Genomic DNA, 14934 nt, shown 5'->3' on the forward strand with positions numbered 1-14934 from the left:
TTCCTTACAATGATCCATTGTTATTAATATCAGTCCACTCTATACGGCGACATCTGATCATCGTTTTTTGCGGTGCTAGTATAATTCGGCGAAGTTCCTGAAGGAGCCTCAGGAGCCGACGCCGGGGGAGTAGCAGTTGGTGCCGCCGCCGCCGCAGCAGCAGCAGCAGCGTGTTGCGCCCGCAACGACGAAATCTGTACCACATTCTCCGCGTTACCACCACTATTAGCGCTGATGTTGTTGTTGTTAGACGAAGACATTTCCACGTCGCTACTCCCTTTCACCTCTCTCGCCATTATTCTTCCTTCCTCGTCGTGGTCAAACACCATCCATCGGTACCCTCTTCTTCGTTGGTACAATCTATACCCAAAATATCCAATCACAGAAAATACGACAAACAAAACAACAGCCGCAATCCCAGCCGCCGCGCCTTTTGACAAAGTCACCGTTTTCCCGCCAATTGAAATTCTAACATTCCCGTCCTTGTATGTCTCCCAAGGACTCGAATCAAACTTCTCGCTGTCGCTTTCCTCTCCAGTGTACCACGCTTCAATAACTGACGCGCCTTCGTCTTTACACGTCGTAAACCGACTCTCGCACTCGTTCTGCGTGCACATGGTACTCTTTCCCGCGTAAAAACGATTGATATCTTTGGTTTGTGACGGCGTGTCCGCGCATCCGCACGTGCAATCGTAAAACGTCGCGAAGTTTTCGTTTAAGGCCGAGTTATGCGCCCCCGGGTCTGGGCACGAGTAAAACTTCGACGAGCACGCGGACGGCGTGCACTGCTGTATGCCGCCCGAATGAAACGCGTTCGTAATCAACGTCGGACAGTTGGAGTCTTTGCAACACGCGCACGAACAGTCCAAATACGTCGCAATATTCGTCCCTCCCGCGTTGTGTGACCCACTGTCTGGACAGCTCGCCACGTTTGAGGCGCACATGTTCGTCGTGCACAACTGCGGGTCCCCGACGTTGAACGTATGTTTTCTCGTCCCTAACTCGCACTGGCCGGGAAGACAACACTCGCACAAACAATCGTAGTCGAGCGCGTGTGCGTTCCTCGCAAAGAAGAGGACTGGAACACAGAAGAAGAAGAAGACAAAGAAGACAAACGGCGTCGACGATGACGACGATGCGGCGGTGGAGAAAAGCATTGTCACCCTTCTTCTTAAACAACAACGAAAGCGGCGAGGATGAAGAAAGTCTTTCTTAAAAGTGTGGATAAAAATGAAAAGAGAAAGGGCGTGTGCCTTTTTGGGTCTGTCTGTGTTTTTGTCTTTTTTCCTTTTTCATCGATCGAGTGAAAATTTTTTTTTGAGCACGCGAAAATGAAGTTGTGCACGATTCTTCGTTATAAAATAGTATTACAAGTATTCGTGCGCGGATTCGAAACGCTCCCTCGACTTATTTACGGGGTCATTTTTCTTCTTCATCGGCGAATGTTGTTGCTGTTTTTGTTCTTGAGAAGACGATTTATTATTAGTATTAGTATTAGCGTTCGGCGACGAGACGAACTTGTCCTTCATGCTTTCGACTTTCTGCGCGGTTTCCGCGGCTTTTAAAGCGCTGTTGACGACCGTATTGTTGCCTTGCAAAATGTGGTCGGTTTGTCGGACCCAGTTGTGCCCGAATTCCATGTTTCGTAAACCTTTCTCGCGCTTTTGGAACTTTAACATGGAGTAGGTGAAAATGCCGGCGAACCCGAGGTTGATGATGACGACGACGCCGAGACCGGAGACGACGCCGAAACGGTTGACGACAAACATGCACAGCGCGGCGTCGCCGGCAAGGAGGGCGATGATGAGCAAGAGTTTGACGACGTTGTAAAGGAAGAGGCGGATGGTAACTTCACGGAAGAATGCGACGAGACGATGCCAGGTCGAATCCTCAAAAATGCCTTCTTGTTGCTTTTCGACGTCGATGAATTCTTGTTCGGATTCAAAGAGTTCGGATTTCAAGTCACGCCTGCGTTTTTGCGCTTCGGTCATGTGCGCGCTGTCCGCGTCGTCGTCCTCAAAATCTTCTTCGTAATAGTAATTGTCGTTTACGTGTTCTCCTTCTTGAGTCGCAAATCCGCCGTGTGCTTTGGTGCTCATGCCTAAAGCGTCAAACGCGCCATCGATGACGTGTCTATATTGTTGCGGTAAATACGAAACGATGGTGTTTGGATTCATCCCAAAGGCGCCTCCTCCTCCTCCTCCTCCCCCAACGCCGGCTGTTGAAAGGAGATTATCCTTCGAATATGTCGGACTAATCGGCTGTTTTGCGTAGATCAATTCACTCCCCGAGTCTTGTCTCGAAAGCGTAGGACTACGCGGCAAAGATCGGTTGCTCAAATTACTCAACCGGTCGTCGCTTAGCGCTCGTTCGTGATGTGTCAAAGACATAGAGTTACTGGGTTCGCGCAGACTTCCTTCGCGACTTATCACGGTGGATTCAACCCCTTTCTTCAACGTTTTCGCAACCGTCTCAATTATGCTTGGAGCACGATTGAGTTTCTTATTGCTACTTCCACTACTACTACCCACAGATCTCCCAGATAGGAGCAAGTGCTTATTCCCGCTATTCTGTCTCCGATGTTCACCCGGACCACCACTCGTCGTCGTTGAGGATCCGCTTCCACCCAATGCCTCTGCTCGCTCAATCTTCTCGTTGAATGAATCGTAACTTTTCGTCTCCTTGAAGGCCCGCTCGACGGAATCCAACGCCTCCGTCGACCACATCTCTAAAATCTCCGACACCGTTTCCGTAAACGCCACAAAATCCATCGCCACGCCGTGCGTTTTAAAATATTTCTGAAAGTGCGCTTCCATTTTCCCGCGCATCCACCGCAACGAGTGCGTCGTGCTCTCTTCTTTCTTCTTCAATTCACCTAAACTTAAACTCATTCTCTTCCTCCGCGTCGCCGACGCGCTTCGTTCGATTTTGTTATTATTATTATTATTATTATTATTATTACTATTCGCATCGCGCTCCTCCATCAACCCATTTTCTCTCTCTTTCCTCATGTAACTCTTCATCTCAGATCCAATCACGACTTCGCAGTCTTCGATCCATTCTTTGACGTGTTCTAAAGTCACTCCAAACCCTCTCTTTTGTTCCATCTTTCTGAACGTCATCGAGAGTTTCTCCTCCACCGACGCCTCGGTTCGTAAACAAACTAAAATCAACAAACGAAGCGTATCGATGTACGATTCCCCTTCGTTTGTTTCTCCTTCGTCAGACCTTAAAACGTCTAAAACGCTATCTTCTACATCTAAATCTACGCTCAGTTTCATCGCCCCGGTGGGTAAGCACGATATCGGCACGCTGTTCGGCAATACGGTTATTATTTTCTTCGTAACAGAATCGTCGTCCTCCGATGATGATTTCACAAAAAAGCCCGCGCAATTGTGCACGTTCGCGCCTTGTAAAAAGCTCAAAAACATCTTCTCCGAAGTAATTTGCGACCAAGGATTTCGGGAGTTCATCTCCACCAGTTTTACTATCGCGTCCATTATTTTATTACTCTTTCTTTTTGTCGTTTAATGTTTGTATATATATAGTAAAGAGAGAGAGAGAGAGAGAGAGAGAAGTGTGAATTGAAGGAAGACTTTTCTTGCAAGAAGAAGAAGAAGAAAGAACAAAAAAAAACAGAGCTGATTTTTCTCTTCTGAATTTTTTCCTTCAAAAAAAAAAAGAGTTGTCAAAAGTTTAAATTTCACATCACACACACTACTATTACTAGTATAGCACGCACAAACACACTCTTCTTAAAAGTAATATATATATATATATATATATATATATATATATATATATAATAAGAAGAAGAACACAAAGAGAGCAAAAGCAAAGAGAATCATGCCACCAAAACCAGGAACGTGTTACAAGTGCGGACAAACCGGACACTACTCTCGAGATTGCGCGACGCCGAAAGAGTCGTGGTTGCCGAAAGATCAGAGAGAGGCACATTTTTCCTCTCTCACTGCCAAAGCGACGACGACTACGAACAATAATAATAAGAACGATGATGTGAACGACAACAACAACAACTACGAAGACGACGAGCGAGCGATGGACATCGGCGATGGTGGTGCGGGGGGAACGACGACGACACCAAAAGCAGAAGAGAAAGAGTCGAAACGGAAACCAAAGTTTTCCGTGGAGGAACACGTTTTAGGCCCGAACGGAATTCAAAAAGTCTACGAAACCTTCGCGGATGTGTACGATCGAGAAAGGAAAGGGAAAGGGAACGAGACGCACGATATTGCTTTGATATTAGGCATGTATAGAAATTGGGCGCACGAGATGTACCCGTACGAGGATCCAGATGTGGTGTTGGAGCGCGTGAGGAAGTTGAAGAACAACGCGCAAGTAAGGAACGCGATGCATAGTTTTATGGATATGGGCTTAGGCGAGGACGAAGATGGAGATACGAAGAAAGGTAAAGCGAGCGCGAAGAAGAAGACGAAAGAGAATAAAAGAAAGAGCGGCGATGGTGAAGACGTTGACGACGACGACGACGACGAGGATGATATTGTCGGTGATGATGTGGAATTTCCAGACGACTCTGACGGAGGAGAAGATGAAGAGGAATACGACGATGTCGAGTTTCCGGACGACGACGAGGAGGAGGATGAAGACGCCATGGACGCCATGCGCGAAGCAGAAGGACTCACTAAACCAATGAAGAAGAAAAAGAAGAATAGTAACAAGAAAGCGGAAAATATGTTCGACGATGCCGTCGCGCCCGAGAAAGAAGCGTTTATGCTCCCTCCTTCAGACGACGATGAGGATAAGGACGAACCGTTAGATAAAGAACGCGCCGAGCAAGCTAAGAAAGCCAAAGAGGAAGCCGCTGCGGCGAAGAAAGCTCGGGCAGATCAATTGAAAGAGGAGAAAAGACGACGCGTTCAAGAAACGTTGGCAGCTATTAAGGCGAAGAAGGATGCGGCGTTGGAGAGAACCCATCAAAGTCAACGAGGAAACGCGGCTACTTCGAGCTCATCGGATGATTCAGACTCCGATTCGTCCTCACTTTCGAAGCATTCATCTGATTCTTCCTCTTCTTCTTCTCTTTCCTCTTCGAGTGAATCCAGAGGTAAAAAAGGGAAGAAATCAACGAAAAAGAAGAAGATTGCTGCCGCCGTCGAGAAGAAAGAAGATATGCCGCCGCGGAAGAAATCGACGAAGAAGAAGAAGAGAATTTTGAAAAAGAAGAAAGATGTGGGAGGAGAAGATGGAGGTGCGTCAGAGGAGGATGCGGGGGCAATACCAGACGCTGTGAATTCGCCATTTCGGCCAAAATTGTTCAACCAATCATCTTCAGACGAAGAAGAAGAAGCCGAAAAACCGACTCGACAGCGCAGAGAGATCAAGGGCATGGCGAGCGATTCGGAATAAAAGAAAAAGAGAGAGAGAAAGAGAGAGACGAGAAAGATTAATATAATATTAGTATTATTATTATAACTTAGACATGGTCACCGGTACTTCTCTCGTTAAGATCTTTACCTCGTCACCGATAATCTCCAACACTTGCGGGTTTGCGCCTAAAACGCCGAAAGACATGCCGACGTCAACTCTCCAAATTTTCCCGTCGCACTCGCAATTCGCTCCTTGCATTTGCGGGGTGTGCCCTACTACCAAACGTTTCACAGGAATGCCTTCGATTTCGTTGATCTTCTCTAAAGTTCTCGATAATAACGTGCACGCGTTCGTTCGTTCCGTATTCGTGGCGTAATGTTCTGTCCCGTACGCTCGGTGCCAAACTACAGAATCCTTCACGCCGCCAATTGCCATCCCTAAAGCCACTTTCGTATCCTCGTCTTCGATCCGTTTACCGCGCATCCATTCCGAAACGCTCTTGTTCAACTTATCTAATCCAAAATCAACGTGTCTAGGCACCAATCCTCCGTGCGCGAATACGGTATCGTTGACGATCAACACCGTATTGTGCATGGACAGTTGTTGCGCCAACGGTCCGCCCGGTGAGAACAAACCAACCCTAGCGTTCGTCTGTTTTCTCCACTCGTCCATTTCGTCTTCTTCTTCTTCTTCTTCTTCTTCTTCTTCGCCATCTTCTTGTTTGGACGATCGTCTTCTTCTTCTCCCGGGAACGGCGTCTTTACCAAACAACTTCACCAAGTGGTCCGAAAAGCGCATCGATTCGTGGAACGCGCCTCGAGAGACGTACCGGAAATCTCCGGAAATGTTCAAAACTTCGTGATTCCCGTTCAAAACAAACACATCTCCTCCCGCTTTCCTCGCCGCTTTCCCTAACTTTTGCAGTAAAATCAAAATCCCAATCTCGTCGTCGCCTCGATCCAACACGTCTCCGACTTGCACGAGCACCGTATCGCCGCCCACCCACTGAGGATTCACGTTATCGTCGTCGTCTTTACCGAGCACTCCGGCAATCCGTAACGCTCTTCGCGCTTGTTGAATGTCGCCGTGTAAGTCGCCAATCGCGACCACCCTCCCGTTCGTTTGCACGTGAAGTTTCGGGTAATTTGATTTTTTTTTCTCTGCGGTATTTTTTTTTTCGACGTCAGCAGTTTGAGAGGAGGACCCATTTTCACTCTCTGTGGCGAGTAATCGAATCGAGTTGTTTGATCTCCTCGTCGTCGTACCTTTTCTACTCGTGTTGTTACAATCATCTTTCAGAGAGATGGATTGAATCGCGCGACTCCTCCTCGTCGAATTCGTCGTCGTGTTATTAAATCGGACGATTGATGAGGAGGAGACAGAGGCTCGCGCGCTCGTCGTCGATCGTAACGGATGATGATGATGATGATGATGATGATGATGATTTTTGGAGGTGGTGGAGGAGGAGATAACGCCACGTACAATTTGTCGTGACGACGACGAGAAGGAGACAGAGGACGGGACACTTTTCCCGAGAGACGATTCAGACGATTCAGACGACGACGACGACGACGAGGCGGACATTCCCGAAAGCGCTCGAATGTGCGTCGTATACTTGCCACTCAACATCATCATCGCGCCGCTGCGTGTGGGTGTCACGAGGAGTGCTTTGTGGAGTACGTTTTGATGGAGTCTCGAAAAGTTCGTCGTCCTTTGTGTGAGCGTCGTCCTGAACATTTTTATCAAGACTTTATATAAAAAATTGATGATTTTTTGCCCTGCGTACGTACGTATTAGTTTGTAGAATTGTTCACCAAGAAACAAACAGGACGCGAAAACGTTCTTCGTTTAAAAACGAGAAGAAAGAAAACCACGTATTAAACACGTTTTTCGAGCTATGTTGCTGCTATTACTGCTGCTATTAGTACTACACGTTTTCGTCGCCGTCGTCCAAAAACTCACGATTTTTTCTTAACAGTTGCTCGGCTTTCATCACGCGAGTCGTCGCCGGGTTGTTTTTCTTCTCCAAGTCCAACTCTAAACACAACGCCAACACTTCGTCCACGGAGTTCACGACTCTCTCCATCGCTTTCTTTGTGATTTCTAAGTCATCTGGTTTGTTCAGAGCTTTCTCGGTGGCGCCTTCGATGAGGATTTCGCTCATTCCCATTCTTTCCGTGGCGAAGGAGATATTCTTCTCCATGTCCTCGAGCGCGGTGGAGCGACAGATAGAAAGCTGTCGAGCGAACTTTGCAAAGTCTAAAAGCGTTTGCTTCGTCGTTCCTTCTTCTTTAACTTCTTTACTCCCATACAACTCTTTGTCGACGAAGGATTCCACCAACATCCTCCTCACCTTCCATCGCGCTCGTTCAATCGCCTCGTCGTCCTTGAATAACTTCGCCTTGTATCGACTCTGCGATATTTCTTTCACGCACTCGTCCGCTAAAAAAACCTCCGGTTTCATATTTCTCTTCCGAAACGCTTTCGCGCAAATCAAACAAATCTCCTGAAACGCCCCGAACACTTCCATGGAGACTTCGTTCTTCCTCATCGCCATCTTCGCGTCGTAGACGGTATCGAACGCCGCCTCTAAAAACTGCGACGAGTTATACTCGCTTTCCGAGAATTTCCGGACGAGCGCGTCCACGTCGCCGTTATTCTTCACGTACTCTTTACAGAGCGTCGAAAACTCGACTAAATCCACCACTCCTTTGTTAGTATCGTCACCAGTAGTACCTTCTAACTCGGACTCGAGGAGTATCGAAGGGAGATTTTCGATGACTTCCTCGGGAGTTAATAACAGAATTTCTTCGTTTTCTTCTCCTCCTCCTTCTTCTTTCTCCAATTTAAAATAGGAGGAGGAGGAGGAGGAGCTCAAAACATAATCGCTTCGTATTCTCTTCAACCTCTTCCTTGCTTCTGATCCTAACGTTGTTGTTGTTGTTCTCCTCCTCGTCGTCGTAAAAGCTTTGAGTACTCCAATTCTGCTCAAACTGCTGCTCATCTTTTTTTTTATTTTGAAGCCAAAAACAAACAAACGCGTGAGACTTTTTGCTTTCGTTTTTCATCATACTCTCGAAAAACACCACAAAAGAGTACATATGTTTAAGAAGAGGTACGAATGACGACGACGACGCAAAAGGGCTTCTTCTTCCTGCGCCGCTCCCTTTTCGTCGTCCTCGTTCTCTTCTCCTTCTCTTCTTCTTTGTCTTCTTCTTTTTACGTCGTCGTGTTTGCGTTTGAGGATGAGGTTGAAGAGAAAACGACGACAAAAACTTCTTTGTCTTCTTTCAAACTGTCGTCGTCGTCTGAAGTCTCATCGTCGTTAGACGGCATTCCGGTGTCGAACACCATAAGTGTGGATCCAACGCGCGTTTCGCAAATAAGTTGGCAACCGAACGCGGTCAAGTACGAGAAGTTTTTGAGCAACTCGGAGTGCGATTATTTGATCGAAAAAACGTTTTCCTTGTCTTCTTCTTCTTCGTCTTCTTCCGTCAATCTCGTCGTCGAACGAGAAGGAGATTCGGTCGTGAAAGATATCGAACGAAGACTAGCGGAATGGACGCACACGCCGTCGTCGCACGGGGAAAAGTTACGAGTATATAAACACGATTTAAGAACGAGAGAGACGAGTTTGAGACCGTTGTATTCAAAAGTATACGCGCCGTTCGAGCGCGAGAAAAACGTCGGACGAATCAACGACATGCACTTAGGCACGGTGGTTTTAGTTTTGAAAGACGAGAGCAGGAAAGAAGGCGAAGAAGAGTTTAGCTCGAACGGGGTGATTATGTTTCCAAACGGTAACAGTGGTCACAGAGGGGGCGATAGCGGGAAGGAATACGAACAAGGGAGGAGGACGGCGACGACGTGCGAAGATATGGACGCGAGTTTGTTTTTGAAAGCGAAAAGAGGAGACGCAATCCTGTGGTTACACACGACCAGAGATCAAAAAGACGACGGGAACGCGACTGGCGTCGGCGAATGCGTGTATGCAGGAGGGAAGGTTGGAGAGAAGTGGACCGCGGTGAAGTATTTACACTTGGTGACGACCCAAAAATAGTTCGGAGTTTTTAGAGTTTTAGAGGATGTTGTACGTTGTACGAGTTGCAGTTTTTTTATTTCACCTGGTCTTTTCGCTCGGCAACGGTTTGTTAAAGCCGCCCGGACGGTTCATGTATTGCCTCGCTTCCCGTTTGGTTTTCTTGAATACGCCGGAAACGTTTGCGTTTGGATCATTTACGTGTTTGTTCTGCGTGGTATCGAATCCGGAAAAGCCCATGAGCTTTGCCATCTGTGCCGCTTCGTCGTCCTCAAAGTCGTCGTTGTCTTCTGCAACGACGAGTTCTTCTTTTCCTTTTTCTACCAGAGGAGGCGGTGGCGGAGGCGGCAAATCTGTTCTGCGTTGACCACCGCCTCTTCGCTCGTCTGTTCTATCGTCGTCGTGTCTATTGTCGTCTCTATAATCTCTCACTCGTTCTCCTCTTCCTCCTCTTCCTCCTCCGCCGCCGTCTCTTCCTCGAGCGCGGTACGGCTCGTCTCGCCCCCCTCGTCTATGTCCTCCTCTATCGCGAGATCTCGATCGGGACCGAGACCGGTCTCTCCCTCTTCTTGTTCTATCATCGTCGTAATAATCGTCGCGTCCTCTTCCTCTTCCTCTTCCTCCTCTGTCTTCATCGCCGTCGCGATCGTTCTCACCTCTTCCTCCTCCTCCTCTGCTCCATCCACCTCCGCCGGTTATGCCCACGTTTCTACCTCTGTTCTCGTTTCTGTTAAAGTTTTCTTCTGGAGACCGGGACCGCCGTCGTTGTCGGTATCGTCTCTCCTCCTCCTCCTCCTCCTCCTCCTGCTCCTCTTCCTCAAAGTGGCGTCGTCCTCCAACAGAATCTCTTCTTCCTCTGTCTCTGTAGTACTCGTCTTTCTCGTCGCGGCCTCGCCCGAATCGTCCTCCTCGTTCAGAAGAGTTCATCGTGATTTGGTTCACGAAAGAAGAAGCTCTACTCTTTCGTCGTCGTCGTCGTCGTCAATTTCGTCAATTTCGTAAACTTTTCCGAATCCTCTCGGATTTTCTCAAAATGCGCAACCCAACTCTTCGGACAGTGTTTCTCGAACAAAGCTTTCAGCCGTTTCAATTCCTTCTTCTTGTTATTATTATTCGTTTCCTCGATTTCTCCTCGTTTTATGGCTTCGTAGTACGCGTCTCTGTGTTTGTAGCACAATTCGCGTTCCTCTCGAAGCATTTAAGAATTCTATTCTTTCGTCTCTTTTGTTTTCTGACGAGAGTGTTTTCTTCTTTTATTTCGTTGTTGATGAGCCAAGTCTCTCATCAAAATCGGACAAAAAAATTGAAAGGAACTTTTTTCCATTTTACCCAAATCCCTAAGAAGAAGAAGAATTCTCTCTCTCTCTCTATCAAATTCTGAACGCAAAGAGAGAAAGAGAGAGACTTTTTGAACGCGCGTTGATCAAAGGATGAACGAAGACGAGGTACTTACATAGTTTTCTCGCAGATCTCAAAGTTTTAGACGCAGATCTCTGTTTTGTTCTCGCGTTTATAACCGCTACGCGTGATGTCTTCTTAAAAAGTTTTTTGTTGTTGTTCCCTTTTTGAAAGAGTCGCTTTTTACCCGCACTTTTTCTTATTAATTTCCTCCTCTAACGACCCCCACTTTGTCTTTGTCTTTGTCTTTGTCTTTGTCTTAAAACAGAACCCCAAGGAAGACCCTTCCTCCTTGGACGGCGGCGGCGGTACTACCGCCCAACAGGGCGGGTCGACCAAAACAAAGACCAAGAAACAGTGTTCCTCGGTGTACCGGGGCGTACGGCAAAGGCCGTGGGGAAGGTACGAAAAAAAGAACTTCCTTTTTTTCCCTCTTTTTCTCTTAGATATTTTTCTCTTTTTTGAAGGGGCAAAATTTCTCTTACCAAACTCACCACAAAAATACTCTTTCTTCTTATTAAATAACGACGCACTCATCAACAAACAAACAACAAATAGTTGGGCGGCGGAAATTCGCGACCCGAACCGAGGCGCTCGATTATGGCTCGGGACGTTCGATACCGCGGAAGAAGCGGCGAGAGCGTACGACGCCGCGGCGAGGCACATACGCGGGCCGGGCGCGAGGACGAATTTTCAACTCGCGCCGGGGGAAGAGCCGGCACCGTTTGTGTTACCTGATCCACCGGCAGGGAGAGGCGGGGGAGGGGGCGTCAGTGGAGGAGGAGGACGCGGAGGAGCAGGGAGAAGCGGCGGAGGGTCCGGACGAGGGCCGCACGCCTCCAAGAAGAACAAATCGAAAGACGACGGGAAGGGCGACGAAAAGAATGGGTTCCACGGCTCGGAACCGAGTAAGTTTCCATCCGCGGCTGGTTTGAGCTCGTTTACGTCTTTAGGATTGCCCACGCGCGGATTCAACGGCTTGACGCCGGAGAATGACTTGTCCGCTCTAGTCAACGCGAACTTGGCGTTGGCGCAGCAAAACTTGGAGATGAGCGGGAGACACACGGGAAGTCCGGATTATAACGGCATTCGGTTGAGTTCGGGGTACTCGCCGACGATTGCGGGGTCGAGCTCGTTGCCAGGTGGTAGATTAGGCTCGTTACCTTCCCCGTCGGAGTTATTAGCTGGGTCACACCTGAAGTACTCCTCTCACCAATCGAATTTAGGCAATAATAGAGAGAGTAACGGAGGAGACAACGATGGAAAGAACAACAATAGCAAAGATAATAGCAACATGCCGGCGATGTATGGAAACGCGGGTGGGAAACGGGACCGCGGGCCATCGAGCGCGTTTTTTGGTACGTCCTTTGGCGTCGCCGGAAGTTTCGGTTCGATTTTCCCGCACGACATGCTCGGAACTTCGCCGTCCGATCGAAGCGGGAATAAGAATTCCACGAAAGTGGATTATTACGACGATTTGAACGCAGGGACCAGTCCGAGTTCTCGAGGGAACTCCACGCACAAAGGCGATAGATATAATAACAACGGTAACAACAGCGGCGGCGGTAGAGGCAGAGGCTTCGGAAGAGGTTCTGGAGGCAGAGGCGGCGACAGAAACAACCAAACGGACGACGAGAATATGCAAAACGGAGGCAATGCTTTCAAAGTTGGAAGCATCGGATATATGCGCGACTTGGACGACGCGCTACCGTTGGTTGGAAGTTTAGAACTCGGATCACCAGATTTAGGGAATTACGTCGAAATTGGTAGGAGTAACGACACTAAGAACAACACGAATAATAATAGCAAGGCGTCGTTGCGCGGAACGAAGAGCAAGTCAAACGCGTCTCCAACGAAGAAATCCGGTGGTAGCAGTGGACGGTCTTCTGGGAACAGCAACGAAGAGACGAAATCGGGAGGACGGTCCACTCGAGGAACGACGAGGAGTTCCCAGGATCCGGGTTCAGATACATTCGACGCGCTCTCCGCGTTGATTGATCAGAAACGGAAATAAAGAGAATAGTGTGCGAGTACTTCGTCATCTACTACTGCTGAAAAGAAGAAGAAGAAGAAGAAGAAGAAGAAGAAGAAGAAGAAGAAGAAGAAGAAGAAGAAGAGAGAGCGAAAAGAGTGTGGGTATATATATATACAACAGTGTATCTTTTAATTTATATGGTGTATAAAATGGTATTATTAATATATGGCGGTGAGATATCGTCTCTTCTCGTTCTACGACGAGCTTGGCCTCTCGCGCACCGCGCATCATTTTTTGAACGCCGCTTATACATCGTTCGCCCCTTTGAACGACCCGCCAACCGAGGCGGATAAGTTACCCTTCGGTTTGTATTGGTTGTTCTTCAAGTCGTCCTCGTAGCCAGCGCCGGTTCCTTTTGAGTCTTTCAACGCGTACTTCATAAACCACTCGCCCAAAGATAACTGTTAACGTTGTTTTTGTTTTTTGTTTGGAGAAAGAATAACAACAACAAAGGGAGAGAGGAAAAACAGGTCAGAATTTTTTAAGGGGAGGCGGAGGCGAAAGAGGAGGGAGGATGATAAAATTAGATTTTGCCACCGAAAAAGGGAGAAGAGAGAAAGAAGAAGGTAACGCAAGGAGAGTAAAATTCTTAATCTCTTTCCCTTCTTTGCTCTCGCGAAGAAGAAGAAGAAGACGAAGAAGAACGACGTAAACGACGTAAACGACGACGACCATAATAAATCACTTCGTCGTCGACCGTGGTGGTGCGTTGAGTAACAAATACCGCGTCGTTTGCGTTCAATAGGAGAAGAAGATTGCAGAAGAGAACACCAAAACAACACCACCACGACAAAAGAGATCGAGAGAGAAGAAAGCAGATAAAACGCCCTCTCCCCCTCTTTTTCTCTCTCTTTCGCTCTCTGTTCTTTGTCCATTTTCGTGTAAAAAATTATCCTACAAACGCACCTTTTCTCCTTTCTTTTTACCTTTCGCGCCCATTTTTTGCGTCGCCGCGCGAACGGTCGCGTTTCTTTTCACGGTTTGGACTCTAGTAGCCGCGGTAACTTTCGTGCCAACGAGGGAAGTTGTCAACATGATTTAGTAATTCTTGGATGTTTTTTATGGTGTGATTGTGTGGGAGGAGGAGAAAAGGAGAGAAGTTTCGGGGCGAATCCTGGTTTAGGGACTCTCGGACCCCCCCCCAAAAAGGCCTCCTCTTCCGCGAAGACCTCCCCATCCACAAGAGAGTTCACTTTAAACACACGCTTACAACACACGCATAAAATATGGGTCGCGTTCGCACGAAAACGGTCAAGAAGGTACGTTTGTAACACGAATCAAACGTGAAGAGAGAGTTTGCGCGTTCGCGAGAGTTTTCTTTCGCGTTGTTTTTAATCACTACTCGATTTTCATCTTCTCTCCCTTTTTTTCTTTTGGGGCGAAAAATTTCGCGCGTCCGGAAAAGGGGAGGAGGAGTGTGCGCGCGTGGTGCTCAATGCGCGCGTTTAGAACACAAACGTGTGCATACAGATCACTTCCACGCTTTTTTCGGTATATCTGCGCGTTCTATCGTTCGCGAGAGTGTGCGTATGCGCGAAAGTCGGCGTGGAATTTCAAAGGCCTTTTGTTCTCGTAGCCCTATGCTCACGATGTTTCTTTCATTCTGACTTAAAACACCACAGGCCTCTCGTCAAATCATCGAGAAATACTACTCCCGATTAACTCTCGACTTTGCCACGAACAAGAGAATCGCAGATGAAATCGCCATCATTCCGTCCAAGAGATTGAGAAACAAAATCGCCGGTTTCACCACCCACTTGATGAAGAGAATCCAGAGAGGTCCGGTCAGAGGCATCTCCTTGAAGCTTCAAGAAGAGGAAAGAGAGCGTAGAATGGACTTTATTCCGGACGAGTCTGCGTTACAAACTGACTCGATTGAAGTCGACAGAGATACCATGGATATGTTGAAGTCCATGAACATGGGTAACTTACCGGGTGTGTCTATTGGACACAGAGGAAGACACCACAATAACCGCCGATAAGCAACCAAATAAGACGCGTAATAGCAAAACATATAAATTAATGTGTGTGCGTGTTCGTTTTAAAGCCTACCATGTCCTTTTTGGGGAGATTACCGTCGTTTAAAGTCGATGGATGAAAATGGAGGTTGAAT

The 14934-nt window shown here is 47.7% G+C and overlaps 10 protein-coding genes across 10 annotated transcripts; 4 read left to right on the forward strand and 6 right to left on the reverse strand.

Annotated features, from left to right (window-relative positions):
- Positions 1-75: 75 nt before the first annotated feature.
- Positions 76-1157, reverse strand: Bathy08g04570 (predicted protein; the record flags this gene model as incomplete). The annotated part of the gene is made up of 2 exons (XM_007511493.1): positions 76-107; positions 218-1157. 2 exons carry the CDS (start codon positions 1155-1157, stop codon positions 76-78), a joined length of 972 nt encoding a protein of 323 aa, XP_007511555.1.
- A 210-nt stretch (positions 1158-1367) lies between these two features.
- On the reverse strand, positions 1368-3500 carry Bathy08g04580 (unnamed protein product; the record flags this gene model as incomplete). Its single annotated transcript, XM_007511664.1, has 1 exon — positions 1368-3500. One exon carries the CDS (start codon positions 3498-3500, stop codon positions 1368-1370), a length of 2133 nt encoding a protein of 710 aa, XP_007511726.1.
- A 346-nt stretch (positions 3501-3846) lies between these two features.
- Positions 3847-5388, forward strand: Bathy08g04590 (predicted protein; the record flags this gene model as incomplete). The annotated part of the gene is made up of 1 exon (XM_007511524.1): positions 3847-5388. One exon carries the CDS (start codon positions 3847-3849, stop codon positions 5386-5388), a length of 1542 nt encoding a protein of 513 aa, XP_007511586.1.
- A 60-nt stretch (positions 5389-5448) lies between these two features.
- Positions 5449-7086, reverse strand: Bathy08g04600 (predicted protein; the record flags this gene model as incomplete). Its single annotated transcript, XM_007511692.1, has 1 exon — positions 5449-7086. One exon carries the CDS (start codon positions 7084-7086, stop codon positions 5449-5451), a length of 1638 nt encoding a protein of 545 aa, XP_007511754.1.
- Positions 7087-7276: 190 nt separating this feature from the next.
- Bathy08g04610 (unknown protein) lies at positions 7277-8353 on the reverse strand (the record flags this gene model as incomplete). Its single annotated transcript, XM_007511355.1, has 1 exon — positions 7277-8353. The coding sequence occupies one exon, from the start codon at positions 8351-8353 to the stop codon at positions 7277-7279; it is 1077 nt and encodes a 358-aa protein (XP_007511417.1).
- Positions 8354-8470: 117 nt separating this feature from the next.
- Bathy08g04620 (predicted protein) lies at positions 8471-9409 on the forward strand (the record flags this gene model as incomplete). Its single annotated transcript, XM_007511779.1, has 1 exon — positions 8471-9409. One exon carries the CDS (start codon positions 8471-8473, stop codon positions 9407-9409), a length of 939 nt encoding a protein of 312 aa, XP_007511841.1.
- Positions 9410-9469: 60 nt separating this feature from the next.
- On the reverse strand, positions 9470-10315 carry Bathy08g04630 (hypothetical protein; the record flags this gene model as incomplete). The annotated part of the gene is made up of 1 exon (XM_007511423.1): positions 9470-10315. One exon carries the CDS (start codon positions 10313-10315, stop codon positions 9470-9472), a length of 846 nt encoding a protein of 281 aa, XP_007511485.1.
- A 503-nt stretch (positions 10316-10818) lies between these two features.
- Bathy08g04640 (predicted protein) lies at positions 10819-12800 on the forward strand (the record flags this gene model as incomplete). Its single annotated transcript, XM_007511454.1, has 2 exons — positions 10819-10833; positions 11055-12800. The coding sequence occupies 2 exons, from the start codon at positions 10819-10821 to the stop codon at positions 12798-12800; spliced, it is 1761 nt and encodes a 586-aa protein (XP_007511516.1).
- A 266-nt stretch (positions 12801-13066) lies between these two features.
- Positions 13067-13696, reverse strand: Bathy08g04650 (predicted protein; the record flags this gene model as incomplete). The annotated part of the gene is made up of 2 exons (XM_007511627.1): positions 13067-13222; positions 13265-13696. The coding sequence occupies 2 exons, from the start codon at positions 13694-13696 to the stop codon at positions 13067-13069; spliced, it is 588 nt and encodes a 195-aa protein (XP_007511689.1).
- Positions 13697-14047: 351 nt separating this feature from the next.
- On the forward strand, positions 14048-14803 carry Bathy08g04660 (40S ribosomal protein S17; the record flags this gene model as incomplete). Its single annotated transcript, XM_007511602.1, has 2 exons — positions 14048-14080; positions 14444-14803. 2 exons carry the CDS (start codon positions 14048-14050, stop codon positions 14801-14803), a joined length of 393 nt encoding a protein of 130 aa, XP_007511664.1.
- Between the last annotated feature and the right edge of the window lie 131 nt (positions 14804-14934).

The sequence above is a fragment of the Bathycoccus prasinos genome (assembly GCF_002220235.1).
Source record: "Bathycoccus prasinos genomic : Chromosome_8".
Taxonomy (NCBI): domain Eukaryota; kingdom Viridiplantae; phylum Chlorophyta; class Mamiellophyceae; order Mamiellales; family Bathycoccaceae; genus Bathycoccus; species Bathycoccus prasinos.